General features: G+C 44.3%; 1 protein-coding gene across 1 annotated transcript in view; it reads right to left on the bottom strand.

Annotated features, from left to right (window-relative positions):
- Window positions 1-12,998, bottom strand: part of Xdh (xanthine dehydrogenase) — a 66,570-nt gene extending 53,572 nt beyond the window's left edge. Inside the window, exons 1-4 of the mRNA XM_057780168.1 lie at window positions 12,675-12,998; window positions 5,577-5,634; window positions 2,681-2,777; window positions 1,714-1,819 (exon numbers count right to left, since the gene is read on the bottom strand). Coding sequence (XP_057636151.1) covers window positions 1,714-1,819; window positions 2,681-2,777; window positions 5,577-5,634; window positions 12,675-12,716 — 303 coding nt within the window. The 5' untranslated portion in view covers window positions 12,717-12,998. The remainder of the gene's footprint in view (window positions 1-1,713; window positions 1,820-2,680; window positions 2,778-5,576; window positions 5,635-12,674) is intronic.
- Window positions 12,999-17,402: the final 4,404 nt, after the last annotated feature.

Here is a 17,402-nt window from a genome sequence, read left to right as displayed (position 1 = left end):
ATACTGTAGCAGTCTATGGCTGAGTCAAGGAGTCATGTGATACCAATGGAAGCTGGGAGGAAACATGGGAAAGTCAGAAACCAAAAAACAACAAACAGACCAGGAGTAGAATCTGGCCCTGTGGTTTTTATAGATATTAAAATAAGAACACCAAGAATAAGACTTTGTGCTGCTGGAAGGGAGGGTACAAAAACCTGTATTGAAACTACTCATTTTTTATTTAGCTACAAAGACTATGACAGGCTCAAATTAAGTTCACACTTCCTGCAGGTTGGGCAGGTTTAGGGGGTGCCCCCTTTTCCTGCCTAAGAAACAGCCTCTCCCTGCTCTGACCTCACACAGGATTAGAGGCTCCTCCTGTGGAACAGAACCTGTTTGCTCATCTGGAGGTCCCTGAGCCTGTTGTCATGGAGGGAGACCAAGGAAGATGTGACCCTCCCGAAAGAGAGGACTGAGGTGCGGATTTAACACTGGAATCATCTCTGGTTGCAGTTTTCCAAAGAACTCCGGCCTTAGTTACCCCAGTGGGGAGGAAAATAATCTGCCCGCTGTTCTCTACTCCCACCTGTTTCTACTTGACCTAAGAACATCCAAATTCTCCCTTCAAACCCCCCCCCACATTTGTACAGAGATCCCTCACTGTCCCTGCCTTCAAAATATTGCCAAGTGGTCTGGCTCCGCAAAGGAGAAAACCCCAGTCGGGCATTTCTGAGTTTGTATACCTGGCCTTAAAATTGCTGTACTTGTAGTTAACCTTGAACTTCTGATTCTCCTGCTGCTTTCCAAGTGCTGGGATTACAAGTGAGTCTTGTGCCATACCCAATTTATATGACACTGGGGAGCCAATCCAGAGTTCCGAGCATGGCAGGCAAGTACTCTGTCACCTGAGTCGCATACCCAGCCCTCTTTCTTATCTTATCCTTTGTTCTCAAGAGAGTGAAGGTCTGGCAGTCCATAGCTGGTGGGTAATACTGATTAATAACTTGATAGGACCTATAATCAAATAGGAAATGAGCCTTCGGGTCTATGCTGGGAGGGATCATCTAGATTAGGTTTGCCTCTGATCAAGGCTAGGGGAGATTCTTTAGATTAGGTTGAAGTAGGGAAATGGCAGGATCTAGGACTGAATAGAAGGGAGGAGCTGGCTGGACTTGAGTCTCCCATTGCTCTCTCCTTCCTATCTATGATGCACTGTGCCCAGTGCCTCAAGTCCCTACCACCATGACTCCCCTACCAGAGTAGTGAGAACCCCAATAAGTTCTTCCTTCTTCATATTGCTTCTATTGGGCATTTTTACAACAGCAATGTGTAAAGTAACTAATTCAACATTGTATTGACCAAGGGTGGGAGGTGAGCGGTGCAACTGGAATTAGCACTCCACCCATAGGGGGTACCTGGGCTTATTATCTGGAATCCAGGAGACTGTGCTTGTCAAACCATATTCAAGGGTAAGGTGTCCTTCCCTGCCTTTCCGGGGCTGGCGCAAGGATGCTTCTGGATGTTAAATTCAGCTGATTTTGTTGTTCCCTTGTGTCATGCAATGTTATATCATCCCGACCCTGGTGATGGGGAGCCTTGGGTTTGGAGGGAGCCCAGGATCAACCTCCTTTGCTCAAGCAGTGAAGTTTCTGCCAACAACCCAGAGCAAAGCTGCAGACTTGGCCGAGGCCTCCCTGTGAGATGTTCTGGCTTCATATTCACCACCCTACTCACCTGTACAGGGTGCAGCTTCTGGGTGTTTCCTATGCCTTCCACGGTTGTCACAGCAACATGATGCAAGGAGCAGATGGGGGCCAAGCAGGCATTGACAGAAAAGTGACTAAAACCACAGATTAAGGTCATGTCATTGCGACTGAGGTCATCAGAGCAGCGCAGGCCATGATCAGACCTGGAGACCTTCCATTTCTCTCTGCTCTATGCTGTGTTCTTGTGTCTGCTATTGTCGCCATTGCCTCTCCATCTAAGACCCTGAGACAGGAACAAAAGGCGCTCTATTCCAGCTGAGACTGAGCCTCACTGTTTCATGAAAATAGCCAACATCGGTTTCTATTGCCATCAATATGCCAGCTTTCTGCTGGGGCCTGGAGGCTGAGGGAGTAGGGGTGAATGAGATGAAATCCTGACCCTGCACCCGCTTGCAGACAGCATGGGGGAATAGAAGTGGGTATGAGGATGCAGTGTAAAAGTCTGACAGCAAATGATTCAGGGGGCTGTGCTGAGCTCACTAAGAAAGCCGCATAAGTATGGAGGATCTAACTCAACCTTGGGGAATCAAGGAGCATTTTGTAGAGGAGATGCTGGTTGGGTCCAGTATTTCCAGGTAGAAAGTCCTGGATGAGAAGACATGCAGTGCAGGAAACAGTTTATAGCAAGATCAGGAAACAAGTAGACCCAGGCCATGAGTTCTTCATATCGTTTTTGAGCAATATTAGGTCCTTGGTGGTAAAGGAAACTGGGAAGGAAATCAGGGACATACTATAGAAGGTCGGAAAAAGATTTTATAGGATGGCATATTTGCCTGGAATGCAGAATAGTCATTGTTTGTTCCCTATTCATCAGCCAGGAAAGATATCCCATAAGACATCATTCCATACTCCTTGTTGACGATTGGAGTTGACTCACACACTCACTCACTACATCTGACCCTCCCATGGATCACTAGGCAGCAGGCAAAGGATACAGGATCTTGTTCTGAAGACGGTCATACTTAGAGATCATCACTGTGCACGCCCCGCAGCCCCCTTCTCCACAGCCAAGCTTGGTCCCGCACAGCCCCACTGAGCAGCCGCTTGTTAAGGATGCAAATCCTGAGAAAGGACTCCACAGATGGACGGGATGCCAGGCAGAGCCTCACAGGCAGAAATCCAGAGAAAGGACTCCACAGATGGATGGGATGCCGGGCAGAACCTCACAGGCAGAAGTCCTTGACCCAGGAACCACAATCCCCTCACTCCGTGGGACAGGACTGTTCCCTACAGATGTGAGAACAGATCACCTCCACTGCACAGGTGAGCCAGAACTCACGTAGCACCATCTAGGACACAAGTTCCAGGGTCAGGGTTCCCACAGGGTCTGAGCAAGAGGGTCATGAACCTCCAAGCCTGAATATATGGTGTGTCTGAGTGGTGAAGTACCTCAGCCAGGCGATGATACATTCTGGGACACACCAAGTTCTGGATTTTGCCCTGAAATTTTCAAACCAATAAAGTCCCAGAAACCAAAGCCAAAGCTGGACTGGGCTTTTGAATCTCTCGCAAAATATATACAAGTGAAAAATAAAGAGTTTTAAAGATCAGGAACCGATAACGGATCCAGCCAGTTCTTAGACATACTGTGTAAAGACAATCTATTCCAAACCCACAGATGTCATGTGGCCACCTTCCTCGAATCACAGAAGCCTCTTTGCTGAGTTTCTGTCAGTCCCTAGGCCCTCACATCTCTTCTGAAGGTCGGGGACACGGATGACTTAGCAGCTGGCCCTTCCTCCATTGTCAAGATAAAATTAACAAGGAGCAGCAGTACCGCACCTTACACTCGAAAGCTCTTGTTTTCTCTCAGCAGTTTGCTTAGCAGGCAAGAGCTACTACTTCTCTGCAGATTAATATGCAAAGCAAAAGCAAGCGGAGACCCACACTGTGGTATGAGCAGAGTGTCATCTTGCATGTTCCAGTCCTCTGACTCAGAAGTCTCCTGACGCCAGACTTGTGTAATCCTCTCTTCCTCTTGCTACCTCTCTCTAAGCCAAAGAGACTTCTTAAGAACTAAAGTTTCATTGTTCGCTTGTTTGTTCTCATTAAGTAACGTATGTGCTGGTATTTACACCTGATCCACCTGGGAAGTGTTTGCCCCGAGAAGGTGGCCTTCTGCTCTTTATCTTCTAGCCTTGGCATCTTTCTAGAAATCCCGAATTTGAAGCAAGGCTAGGAACATTTCTCTCTCACAAATTAACTACCAACCCTGACTGCAATAATGAAAAGGACTTTATCCTTTACACGGCAACTCTCCGTTCTAAATTCCATTTGAGCTTTGCTCTTCAAATCAGTCCAGCGTGATTAGGAGTTTCTGGGGCCCTCAGGTTTGCAAAACCTAAACTGAAACTAGGGACTCAAATTAGTTTTGTTTTCAGTGCACTGAAATCCATCTCAACAACCTCCTCGTGGAGCTGGACTGGAGATGGTGTCCCCTTTGCCGAGCCACCGAACCCTCTGCCACAGAAGAGCCACCGTTCTGAGCCTTCAGTTATGCCTATACCAAGTTGTCTGTCATGCTGCCTGATAGGAAGAGCATGAACTAAAGTCAAAGCCTTGATTCTGGGCTCGCTTCTGTGAGGACTGAGCAAATGGTTCCCTCCACTCAAAGGAGCCGCAGGCATAGCTCTGGGAGCGGGAGGAGTCCACCATGGACAGATGTCAAAATGAACGTAGTCCTACAACAGCCCCTGGCGCCGTTCCAGCCTGGGTGAGAAGCAAGACACACGGCCCTCCCTAGACTTCCATGCAGGCTCTGCCAGAACCTGCACAGAGTGTACTCAGTGGAAAACAGGCTCCTTAATCTGTGTGGGCCTCACTCCCTCTCAGAAGAGGAATAATGTTACACGTCCATGGGATCTCTGAGAGGATTATGTGAGATCACCTGTACAAACTTCTTTGAACTTTGTCTGCACATAGTAAGTGTTCACTAAATATCAGCACCTATATTTTCTGCTATCCAGAGTCCCAGAATATTTTAATCACCTGTGGGATCCTACCGAAGCCTTTCCCCCAACACAAGAAGACCAGTGACCCAGAACACACATCTCCACCACTTTGGGGGTTGGTCAAACAAAACCTTCTCAGGTGTCACTGTATACTAGATATTTTACATTACAATTCAAAGCAGTAGTAAAATTAGTTATAATGTAGTGATAAAAATAATTTCATGGTGGGGGGTCAGGAGCTGCATTAAAGAATCGCAGCACTAGAAAGGGCGAGTACCACTGCTTTAAGGAGTCTCCTGCCCACGATGTCTCTAAAGTCTGCCATTAAGCAGTTGGGACCTTACACAGTTCCCAGAGCAATCATTCTTTCCCAGTATACAACCATTGGCTGGGAACAACCAGCAACATAGAACTTACCTAGTATGTGGAAGTAGGTTCAATGCCCAGCAATGCAAGAAAATTAAATAGAAACCCCTTCCCTCGTCTCTCTGGGTCTCTGTGGAGCCAGAGAGGCTACTGGGTAGTCTTTTATGTGCTAAGCAAATGTCAATAGAAGACAAGCCCACTGCTCCTAAAGGGAATGACCATGAAACTCACATGGGCGGATGAGGAAGGGCCTTCTGGGTCCCAGAACCAAATCCTGGAATTATTAAACTCGTCACTGAAGAAAGATGAAAGAACACACTACCCGTCCTCTCATTTGAGAACTGGGAGGTTACGGTCTAGGGAGCCAAGGACTGTACAGGCTCTCCCAGCTCTTGATTACTGCAGGTGCCCAGACTCCTCCAAGGGCACCCCCTGATCACTGGGAAAGCATCTAAGCCTCAGAAAACAGTCCTATCGTCCCCTCAGCCTCATTCCCACCGCTGAGCCAGGATACGCTTCCTTCTCAGGTAGACCAGAAGTGTTGTTTCAGGATCTGCATTTTTCTCCACCACCTACCAGGAAAAGGAAAGAAAACAAAACACATCAAGAAATCGCCTACCCATTCTTTACAGTTGACTTTCTGTAGTAGGGGCTGCGGGCCTCTTCCCACAGCCGGGCTCATGGTTGCCTGGCTAGCTTATGCCCCAAAATAACGACACACAAACTCTATTCTTTTAAACACTGCTTGGCCCATTTCTGTTCATGTATGTAGCACCCCAAGGAGCGCTTACCGGGAAGATTCTAGCCTACGTCCATCCTGGGTCAGAGCTTCATCGCATCTGCCGGGGAGAGGGGAGCATGGTGCATGGCGTCTGCTCCAGAGAGCAGAGCAGAGTCTGAGCTCACTTCCTCTTCCTCCCAGCATTCTATTCTGTTCACTCCACCCACCTAAGGGGTAGCCTATCAAATGGGCCAAGGCAGTTTGTTTATTGACAAATGACCTTCCTCTATCAACTTTCTCTCTTCCAAATCTCACCCTCAAACACATAGAGTGGATGGGCACATACTGGACAGACAATTACTTGACAATTCCAAGCAATGAACAGATGCGCTCTAAGACATGATCATGATCCTGCCCTCAAGTCCTTGAATTCCACCTAGACACACCACGGAACGTCCAGGTTCTATGCTGGCAAGAGTGCGGCAGATGCGATATCATCACATTTCTCCTGCCTCATTCCAGCTACAAATTCTAGGGGTGTCTGGAGCTGTCCGCATGCAGACTCTGACTTGGTTTTCTTGAGCATGCCTGCTCAGACTCCATATGTGGTGAGAGAAAGCTGGTTATATAGTCCGTGCTCACAACGAAGTATCGTGTGCAGCGAGCTACCACAGTAGTGACATGGTTAAGCTCGCATGGAGGAGCCACCTCAGGTCAAAACCCATCCACATGTTCAGTAAGGTAGAAAAGGTCGTCTGCCATGTGAGATTCTCTCCCCAGATGTGAGCCTTCAGAGGAGCTCTGAGAGCCCATTTCAGTCCTCCCCATACTTTAAGTGTTCTTTAAGGCAAAGAATTTATGATAAGAGATTCTTTAAGAGAACTGTGCTATGGGTCCTACTGTTTCTCCAAGGGAAAAGAAGGAAATATCTGCCTCACACCTCAAGCTAAGAGAAGGGACAGCCTCTGTACCATACATAAATCCACCGTTCCTCCTTTGCTGTATAGTGTCAACAGCCAGACCGACCCAAGACTTTCTCAGAGGCCCTGACAGAACAAAGGGAACCTTAGTTCTGTGTTCTTGTCCAAGAGTGGACTTGGCAAGGCCAGTCTAGGGCTGGAACCAGTGTCTTCTCAGAAGAGGCAAGGTTGTGGCTTCTGGGAACCTGAGCTCTGGTTATCAGTTCTACGACAGCTGTGTCTAAGGAATTGCAGGTTCTCTTTGCCAGCATTGCCTGACTTAGCTTTCTGCTGGCCTTGGTCACATTTTCCCCCTACAAATAGAATATATGATGCTGTACTTTTTAACAAATTTGCTTGGTGTGAATCATCAGCTTGTGCAAGACCTCCTGGTCCCAGATATTGCTTTTGTCTTCTTTGTTTCTTGTTCTCTCTCTTTCTTATCCCTGGTCCTCCCACACGATACATCACCATAAAGAACCCTTATTCCTGCAGGTTCAGGACAGCATAGGACATTGAATAGTCTGCCATACCACAGCTAAAGAGAGACCTAACATCGTGTTGTTAACTAAAACTGATGGGTTTAAACTCCCACTTGAGCTTTCAAAGGGGAAGAAGTGCAAGTATTGGTTCACATTGCCAGAATCTAGTAGGTCCAAGAATTTTGATAGCAGTGAACGTACTATAGACATCCATAATGTAGACAGGGTGGACTTGAGTGTGTTTAAACCAGTCTCCGGAGGATTGCCTAGAGAAAGTGATGGAACCACTAAGAGGAGGCTTCTTTATACAGTGGACCAGCCATGTTGGAAGCTGAGAGAGAGAGCAGAGAGCCTAAGAAATGTACATCACTAATACCATGGGGTGTGTGAGCAAATGTTCCCTGCAGTGGTCTCTGAAGAACCCTTAAATCCATTAAAAGGGTTCACTCTGAATAGTTGAAAAGCCACCTTAAAACAAAGCCAGTGAAGTGAAATCTTCCTTGCTGTCTCACGGCATCATTCTAAGTTGAGACCGGGGAAACTTTACTGGAAAATAAAATTTTGCATGCACATATGCGTGTCATGTAGTGGTGGTATATATGTGGGCAGTGTGTGGTGCATGTACAGAGAGAGAGAGATCACAGTAGGTCGTCAGGTGTCACTGTCTACTGCTCTCAGTCCTACTGTTTGCAGACAGGGTCTCTCACTGAACCGGAAGCTCACCATACACTGACTGGTCCATGAGCTCTTGGGGTCTGCCTGGCTCCAACCCCCAATGCTGGCATGTGCAACCAGCCCTGGCTATTTTTATGGAAGCTGTGGGTTCAGACTCAAGCTCTCATGCTTGCAGAGTTCTTACCTACACAGCCATCACTTCAGCCCAAGAGCAGTGTTTTTGGATTGGATTCAAAAATTATGGATTCAAAAAATACATTTCTGAAACTTCAGGATTTCCCCTTCAATGGGGTTTAAAGAAAAGTGGGAGATAGAAATTAGAATTCTTAGAAAAATATTCTGTTCTCTCCTTTGGAATCCATAGACTTTATTTACCCATAAAAGTGTAAGTGTATGGCGTGACTGCAGAAGTAAACTACGTGGGGAAAGGGAACAGACAGGAGTGAGGGGGGAAGGAAGTAGAGGGTGGGGTATGAGTAATATCATCAATGCACAATACACACTTGTAAAACATTTTAAGTTTAAAATTAATGTTTTTTGAAACTTCTCTTTCTTTTATGATAACACCCCAGGAGTCCAGCTTGCTCAATATATCCTGGTTATTAAGTCTACATAAGGTGAAGCTCCTTTCATTGGAGAAGAAATCATGAATGCAAATAAAATTGATCTTTATCACCCTTCTGGTGGGTATCAGTGACTTTAAGCTAGTTTTCTCTATGTTGTACATCACACTAGACACACATACACACACACACACACCTGCTGTGACTACCTATAAATTCAAGGTAAGCTTCTTAGTGCCCCTCAAGACCCTTTTAGATATATCCTCAGTCTTCCATTATAATTATCCTGCCTCCTACTTCCCTAGCAACCTTATCTGATTGGATTGAAAAATCCCTCTCATCTCTCCCAGTCCCATGCCTAGATCATGTCTCCCTCTTTCTCACACATCTTGGCTTGTTGGAGGACATCATACGCTCCCCTGTTCAAGGTTTTCTACATCACCACAGCTGTAGGCCTACACTTCCTTGAACATCTACAAAGAATGGCTGACCAGGCTACTTCTGAGGTGTGGCTAAGGGCTTGCTTCAGTGTGCCCCATGGAACACTCTTAAAAACCGAAAGGCCAAGGGGACAACCCTTGGCAGGTGTCACACAGATTGAAACTGAAAGGTTTCCTGCAGGGTCATGTTTGGAGCACTTGTTACCACCCCGATGACATGATGGAGCTAGGGTAACTGGAAGGTCATGGGGGGAGAGGGGGAGGCTTTAAAGGTTATCCCCAGCCTTTGGCTCTTATTTCATGCTATGCTGTAGATAACTGTTTGCCATGATGGTCTGCCTGTGTAGTCTAAGTTCTCTGAAACCACAAGCTGAAACAAATCCTTCCTTCCTGAAACTGAGTCTGTGGGCACTATGGTGACAGTGGACACAAGCTGCACTGTGAGGAAGCAGCTTTATAAAAACTGTGGTCAATGAGCCAGCAGCATGGCTTAGGTGGTAAAGGGGCCTGCCACAAGGCTGGATGTCAAGCTTGATAACTTGAGCTTTGTTCCATTCGTATCCTCTCTCTCTCTCTCTCTCTCTCTCTCTCTCTCTCTCTCTCTCTCTCTCTCTCTCTCGTCTTCTCTGTCACACACACACACACCACACACACACACATACACGCACACAGAGAATAAACACATACAATGTAGTGATAAAAAAATTAAAAGAAAAAATGAGTGAGTAGATTTCTCTGGGAATTTGAGCTTTAAAAGAAATAATAATGCTGGGTGTGGTGGCAGGCCAGCCTGGTCTGCATAGTGAGTTCCAGGACAGTCAGACTACAAAAATGAGACCCTGTCTCAAAAAGCAAGGAAAGAAGGAAGAAGGTAGGTAGGTAGATGGATTCTAAGGGGTGATAACACACTATACACACTTAAATATGTAACTTTAAATGATAATTAATCAGTGAATAAATAAACAGATGGAAGACCGACTACCTCTGATACTAATAAATATAACTACCTAATAACTGGCACAATAATTGAGCCAGTTAATAAATAATGGTGCTGATCAGTGCATGAAATCTTGACGAATGAGATAGCCATATAGTTATATGACCTCAAAGTACCTGTTCATAAATTATTAATTATGAAAGAAAAAAGAGTTGTCTTTTGAGGAAGAGAGTTAATGGACACCGCCTTAACCTAGAGTTGAAAGTCCAGGTCACTAATGGCAAGGCTGCTATGATATAGCCCTTGATAGAATATGCCACATGAAAAGGCATTACTGCTGGGGTAGTCCTGCCCAAACAGCAGACTGGGAACCAAATTACAAGACAGCATGAGGGAAAACTCAGAATTAGTGTCATCCTAAGGAATAGCTCGCCTGTTCTCTTCAGAAATGCCAATGTCACTAACGACTAAGGAAACACAGGAGCTGTTTAAAGTTAAATGAGATGAGATGGAAAAGCCCTAACATCCACAGCCCAACTCTTCAAGGGGATGATAAATGACATTAATGGGAAAATTATAATAAATTTGCGTGAGACACACAGTGCTTTTATATCAAAGTGGCATTTTCTGAATTTCATAAATTAATTGTTGGTCTCTAAGAACTAGAACATCTTTATTCCTAGGATAAAAATAAAGAGCTATGACGTCTGAAACTCTCAGTTGTCCAGAAAGAATATAAGTGTCATATATTTATACATATTTGTCAAATATATAAAATTATTTGTATGCTTACATACATATTTTCATCTGTGCTCATATATATTCAGTATATTTATCCTGGAAGAAAGAGATAGAGAGAGGGGCAGGCAAGATGGCTCAGAGGCTAAGGCACTTGCCTCCAAGCTTGACAACTTGAATTTGAACAAAGGGGCCCACACAGTGAAAGAAGAAACTGGCTCTGACATGTTGCCCTCTGTCCACCTGCTCCCAGATGAGAATGAGCCACCATCTTTCTACAGCTTCTTTGGTAACATCTTTGCACAATATCTATGGCCCAATGCCCAGAACATCTTGAAAAAGGAAATTAATCCAAAGTTGCTCAAGCCACCGCTACTCGCCCCAATCCCCCTCGCTTGCTCTTGCGTTTATTACGACTGCGTTTGTCCTTACTCTCCACATTGCCTCTTCATCCTTCTGGCACCTTCCCAAGGGCCCACATCTTTTTAAATGACAAGCATGGCTGGCTATTCAACGTGAGAACATGACAGGGGCAGAACCTTCCGGAGATAGAAGGGTCTGGCATGATACTACTCTCTAATGAATCTAAACATCGCTCCGCTGTGGTGCAAATAAAACCCAAGGAGAAGCAATTCCAGCCAAGTCAGTTTACCTCAGAAACACTCCTTTGCAGACACAGAACCTGACGGCCCTTTACAAGAACAGTGGGTCACATGCAAATCAACAGCTTAAGAGATAATAAAACCAGAGTGAGACATGACCTTAAGAGTCCTTGAATCCCGCTATTAACTCGCTGGAAAAACCATTTATGAAAGCTCCAAAGGAAACGTCTTTGTGTACACAGCAATTGTAAAAAGACAATTCAGCAGCTGTTTCTACACCTGTATGATGTTACTGCTGAATGCAAAAGAAGTTTCAAATATTGGGTGCAAGGGCCTTACTACCACCAGCGTAGGCATTTCGACCTAGCTCTGGTAGGTACCAGCTGCTCAACTCAAAAACAGAAGCATCTCCAAGAGAGGATCTTGGACCTGGAGACCTAGAGATGAGATCGCTCAATCTGAATCCAAGAGTCTTGACAGAGTTGGTGTTGAAATGGATCCCAAAGTTTCCATGTTAGTTACCCAAACAGATCCTGGCAGTTTAAGTCCTTAGGGAGTCTCTGAAGCACGTGTTCATTCTTGCAAATTCCTTCAGAAGTTACTCAGCTTCTCCAACCAACACAAAAGTATCAACAAAAAGGCAAGGAAAATCATTCTTCTTTGGGGACACTTTGGCTTACTAATGGTTTAAACTGTCCTTATAGCCAGTCACAGATGGGGCGTGATGGGTCTTCTCCTACAGTCTTGTTTATTCTCAAGCGTGGAGCTGAAGTGCTGTGAGTATCTTGTGGAGAGGTAAACAGAACTTGGAGACAATACACTTATTGCGGCTCCTCTCCCAGTATGGCACAGACATAGCAAAGACTCCCAGGCTACCAGGGATTTGTGGTCCCCATGTGCTTTTTCTACATCTTCCTGCACTGGTGATGTTTAAGGGGTTTGCAATATTTATTTGAATGACTGAGAGATGGTTGAGGGGGATTCCTTTATGAAAATAATAATGATGTTGGCTTGCCACAAGGTGTCAGTATATGTCCCCACACAGTAAATCAGTTCTAGCTGTTAAATCTATAATACGGGATACATCAGAATCGACGGCTGTAATGTGTTGTATAGCCTGGCATCAGCGTGAGAACACATTGCTGCCGCTGCTCTCAGCAAGCTGTGCCATCAAAGTACTAGGCTGGGTTTACTTAACCGGGGAAATAGAGGGGTGTTAATGACTCCCCACCTCTCCTAGACTGTTCTTTTCCTGCCTCTAATCAGTGTGTTCACTACCATAGTGTGGACACCCTTCTGTCCTCCCTCTCCCTCCCTCCTTTGCCCTCTGAGTATCTTGCCTGTTTTCTTCTTGCCCTGAAGTTCCTGAACTACAGCAATACCTTTTAAGGCATAGAATGAGACCAGATCAAATCAGAGGGACCAGGTAAGAGAGATGACACACGTCCCTTTCCAGACAGCAGGAACTCCAAACCAAAAGGCAACTCCTGCTTACCTTTTTACCATTCACAAAGAACACCAACTCGTCTGCAGTCATCTTGGCTGGTCGAGTCACTGAGTTCCCAGGGGGTACTTGCAGATATCACTGCTCTGAGACTTGGAAGATACGCCTCCCAGCAAAAATGAAACTAACTCGGCCAATGGGAAAGAACCAGCCCCAGGCATGGACAGTTCTTGGCATTAGTCATAGGTTTACATAATCCACCAGGAAGGACCAAACAAACACACAGCAGCTCACCCTCTCTGCTCCTATGTCAAAGTACACAGAGGAAAATGTGTGCCCAGATTAGTGAGGGCTGTGTCTTGGCACCAGATGTCTGAATTCTGGGCACCTGCCCTTGTGGAACCTGCTTCATCCTCCTCCCACTTGCCATACCAGGAAGAAAAGGGAAGGAAGCCTTTGACAGTCACTGCCAATAAGAGCTGATTCACTCTCTTCCCGTCCACACTTGCTATTTCTCCAGTCCGGCCTACGCTGATGCAGACTCGGCACTGGCATGCTTAACTCATTCTCTCGTGGCCTGGTGAACTATGCAGGTCACAGACAGAGAACTCAGTGTCCAGACTCAAATCCTGGCCACTGACTACAGCCTGTCACTTATCCCCTGCAGAACTCAGCTCTTCATCCCGGAAAAAGGAACACAAAAATGATACCAAAATCAGAGAGCTGAGAGACAAATAGTCTCTCGGATGCGCCTTATAAATTTGTAGAAAACCAAAAATATGTACGCTTGTTGCAAAAGTATCTTCATCATAGGAACAATCCTGAGACAAAACATGCTTGAGACTTGCACAGACATTGTCAAATCATCAGAGGCATTCGCAAAAATTAATAAATAAACAAACAAATAAATTTCAAACACCAAATAAATAAAAATGCTCATGCAATATAATCACAGTCTATTATTTAGTTAGTGTCCCTAACTCCTGGTGTAAAGGTCTATGCACACAGGCAACACCAATGGGCTCTCCCTGCTCCACCCCTCCCCGTGCTCCCTTCCACCCCACCTCCACCACAGCAGCCACTCTGTCCTTCCCCAGCCCTGCGGTCACTCAGTCACTCAGCCAGCCTGCAAGAGAACACATCCAGTGCTGCTGGAAGACCACAGGAAAGGAAGAAAAGAGCCTGAGTCAGATGTAGCCGGCACAGCAGCATCTCGAGACACAGTACTACTGGGAGAGTCACGCCATCGACACAATGTCCCTCAGCCAGCACAGCCCAGTCAGGACCAAGAAACGAATTTCTTTGTCAGTTGATTGATATCCCAGTTTGTCCCTAGACTGTGCTGTGTCTCAAGTGTCAAATCCTATGAGTTTTTCAGTCCAGGACAAATGGGGATGCCGATGGCTGTGAGACAGTAGTTGTTGGCCGGAGTGGAATTCCCTACAAAATGAGTCATTTGGCTGTCTGGGACATGTTAGTGACATGATCAGTAGAGAGGTTGTTGCTGCTGCTGCTGCTGCTCCTGAGACCAGGAAATGGGACTAAATATTCCAAGCTCAGGACAATCCCTCACCACAAAGACTTGTACAGCCTAAAATGTCAATCAAGAAGAGACAGAGAAATCCTGGTCCAAAAGGAGAAGGGTGGGGTAAGGGATTAAGGCTGATCCTAGGGCGTGTGTTTCTACCTCTCCCTGTTCTTCATATTCCTATGATTGACTGGCTCTTCTATTCACTGGCGCACCCAAACTTACATCTTCATGAGCTCTGTCTAGGCTGTCCTGCACAGTCCCAAGGAGAGTTACGTAGGCTGGATTTAGTATTAGCTCCATCATCTTTGCAAAAGTCACTGCCTTCTACAAAAGTCCAGTGTCCTCATTTACAGACATGGCTTGCCATGGTTACAAAAATCACCTCTTCTGAAAATTTTTATGAGGTTTAACTGTTCCCAGCAGACATTGGACAAGTGCTTGAGATAAGGAATTAATATAAATTATTAAGTTGATTTAAAACACAGAAAGGAAGTTGCTAATACAGCATGACTGGAAGAACCAATAACTTGAAGGGAAAATTTTAAAATATGGAAGAAAAAAATCACCAAGAAAATTCAGATTCTTCAAAAGGAACAAACAAAATTCTGGAAATGAGAGAACCAATCAAGCAAATAAACAACACATCAGAAAATGTCATCAACAAACAAGAGCAAGCCAAAGAATGAATCTTAAGAGTGGGTGACAAGGTTGAGGCAGTGATGCATACAGGCATATCAAAGAAAAAAATGGGTTGGGAGAGTTCTCAGTGATTAAAATGTTTGTGTAAGTTATGGAGTTTGGGTCCCCAGAGGCCACCTAAGTGGCAGGTGGACATGGAAGCCCTCCTGTAATTCCAGCCTGAGATGATAGAGACAGAGAATCTCCAGAGTTGGCTAGCTAGCAAGTCTAGTCATACTGGTGAGCTCTGAGTTTGATTGTGAGACAGTACATCACTGGACCTCAAATGTATGCCCGCATACTCAAGAGAACAACCCGAGTGTACACAGGATAGAAGAAGGAGATGGTAGAAAATCAAATGTCTTAGACAACCTAGTCAATGAAATGTTAGCCAAGCATTGCCAGAATCTAGATAAACAGACATCCAAATAGAGGAGGTCTTCCAAACCCCAAACAGTCATGACCAGAGAAGAATCTCTCCAAGATGTATCATAATCAAAATATCAAAAATACAAAGCAAAGAAACCACAAGAGAAAAATGCCAACATACAGAGGCATAAATATCACAGTAACATCAGATGTGATGTCAGCAACCATAAAGCCATAAAAGCATGGAATGATATACTTCAATCCTTAACAGAAATTAATGTTAACCAAAACTGTTATACTCTAAAAACAAGTATTTATTAAAAACAGATGGAGAAGTAAGAATATCTCAAAGAACACAGACACATACCACATACACACACTAAACAAACAAATAAGATAATAACTAAGCCAGCTGTAAGAAAATCTTCAAGAATTATTATACACAGAGGAAGGAGACAGTTTCACACATAAGAACACAGGAAAGAACATATTTTATGAAAGCAACAGATCAACAAAGGAGACCTAGGAACGAATCAATCATATCCAGCACAACAAATGTCCAACACTACCAGGAAAGGAAGAAAAGAACTGCCAATCAACCAACCAACCAACCAGAACAACAAGCAACAAAAGCATAAATAATAGCAAATCCTTCTCAATTATAGCCTTGAGTGTAAATGGCCTTAAGACAGTAATTAAAAGAAACAGATTGATGGACTGGATTGAAATACATGATTCAATTATCTGTGGTCTCCAGGAAACTCACATAGCTAGGGAGAAACTGAGAGTCGAGTTGGAAAGCAAACTGTCAAGCAAATAGAAGCCACAAATGGTCTGGCAGAAGAGCAATTCCCTGATCTGATTAGGTCGATCTCAAACCAAAACCAGTCAGAAGAAAGAAGAAATGGGGTGGTCCATTGAGTGTTAATAAAAGAAGCAGTTCATCCAAAGGATATAACTACTATAGATACTTATGCTCTGAATCTTGAGGCCCCCAATTTTCATAAAACAAACACTAAAAGGCATAGACGATCACATAAGTTCAGATACAGTAATAATGGAGGAGTCCGTATCTCACTGGTATATCTAGATAGGCCTTCCAAACTATAATGAGCAAAGGGACCTCAGAGCTAAACTACATCCATAGATCAAATGGAGCTAATCAATCTACAGAACATTCCACCCACCCGATAGAAATGTTCTTCTCAGACACGCTTAGAACCATCTCTAAAATTAATCACATCATCGGCCACAACACAAGCCTTAATAAATTATATAGACAAAATAAAATGAAAACAAAATTATCCCACAATGTATTAGATCATGGTGGACTAAGACAAGAAACTAATATCAATATTAACCTTAGGAAATATACAAAAGTTTAGAGACTGAACAGTATGTTTTTGAATAGAAAATGAATCATTGAGGAAACCAGGAGGAAATGGCGCACGCCTTTAATCCCAGCACTCGGGAGGCAGAGGCAGGCGGATCTCTGTGAGTTCGAGACCAGTCTGGTCTACAAGAGCTAGTTCCAGGACAGGCTCCAAAGCCACAGAGAAACCCTGTCTCGAAAAAAAAGCAAAAAAAAAAAAATCCCCAGGAACAAACAAAAATAAGAACATTAATGAACAGAATCTTTAGGGTATAGGCAAGTCCTTCCTAAGAGAGTAAGCACTCACATTAAAAAAAAAAAGCAGAGGGATCTTGATCAAATAACCCAATGAGACAGAAGCCTACCCCAAACACAGCAGACAGGAAGTTGTGATAAAGACCAGGGCATAGATTCATGACTTTGAGACTGAGAATACCATCTATAGAATTAAAGAATTGCTTCTTTGAAAGTATTAAAGTTTAAAATTGAACAACTTCTAGACAGACTAACCAAAAGAGATACAAATTACTAAATTAGAGATGAGAAGAATATTGTTACAACAGCCTCTAATAAGAGCACATTATCAAGGATTACTTTGAAAATTTATATTCTGAAAAAAAATGAAAATCTAGAAGAAATGGATAAATGTCTAAACTCATATAGCCTACCAACATTAAAGTCAGAAGATATAAATAACTTGAACAGACCCATGATAAAAAAGGAAGGTAAAGCAAAATTAAAAGTCTCCCCCACAAAGAAAGTCCCAGGGCTAGACCTATTCATTGTCAAATTCTACCAAACTTTCAAGGAAGTCTAAGACCAACATTCT

The sequence above is a fragment of the Chionomys nivalis genome, chromosome 1 (genome assembly GCF_950005125.1).
Source record: "Chionomys nivalis chromosome 1, mChiNiv1.1, whole genome shotgun sequence".
NCBI lineage: Eukaryota > Metazoa > Chordata > Mammalia > Rodentia > Cricetidae > Chionomys > Chionomys nivalis.
The sequence above is the reverse complement of the archived record's forward strand: the minus strand, read 5'-3'. Positions and strand labels throughout refer to the sequence as shown.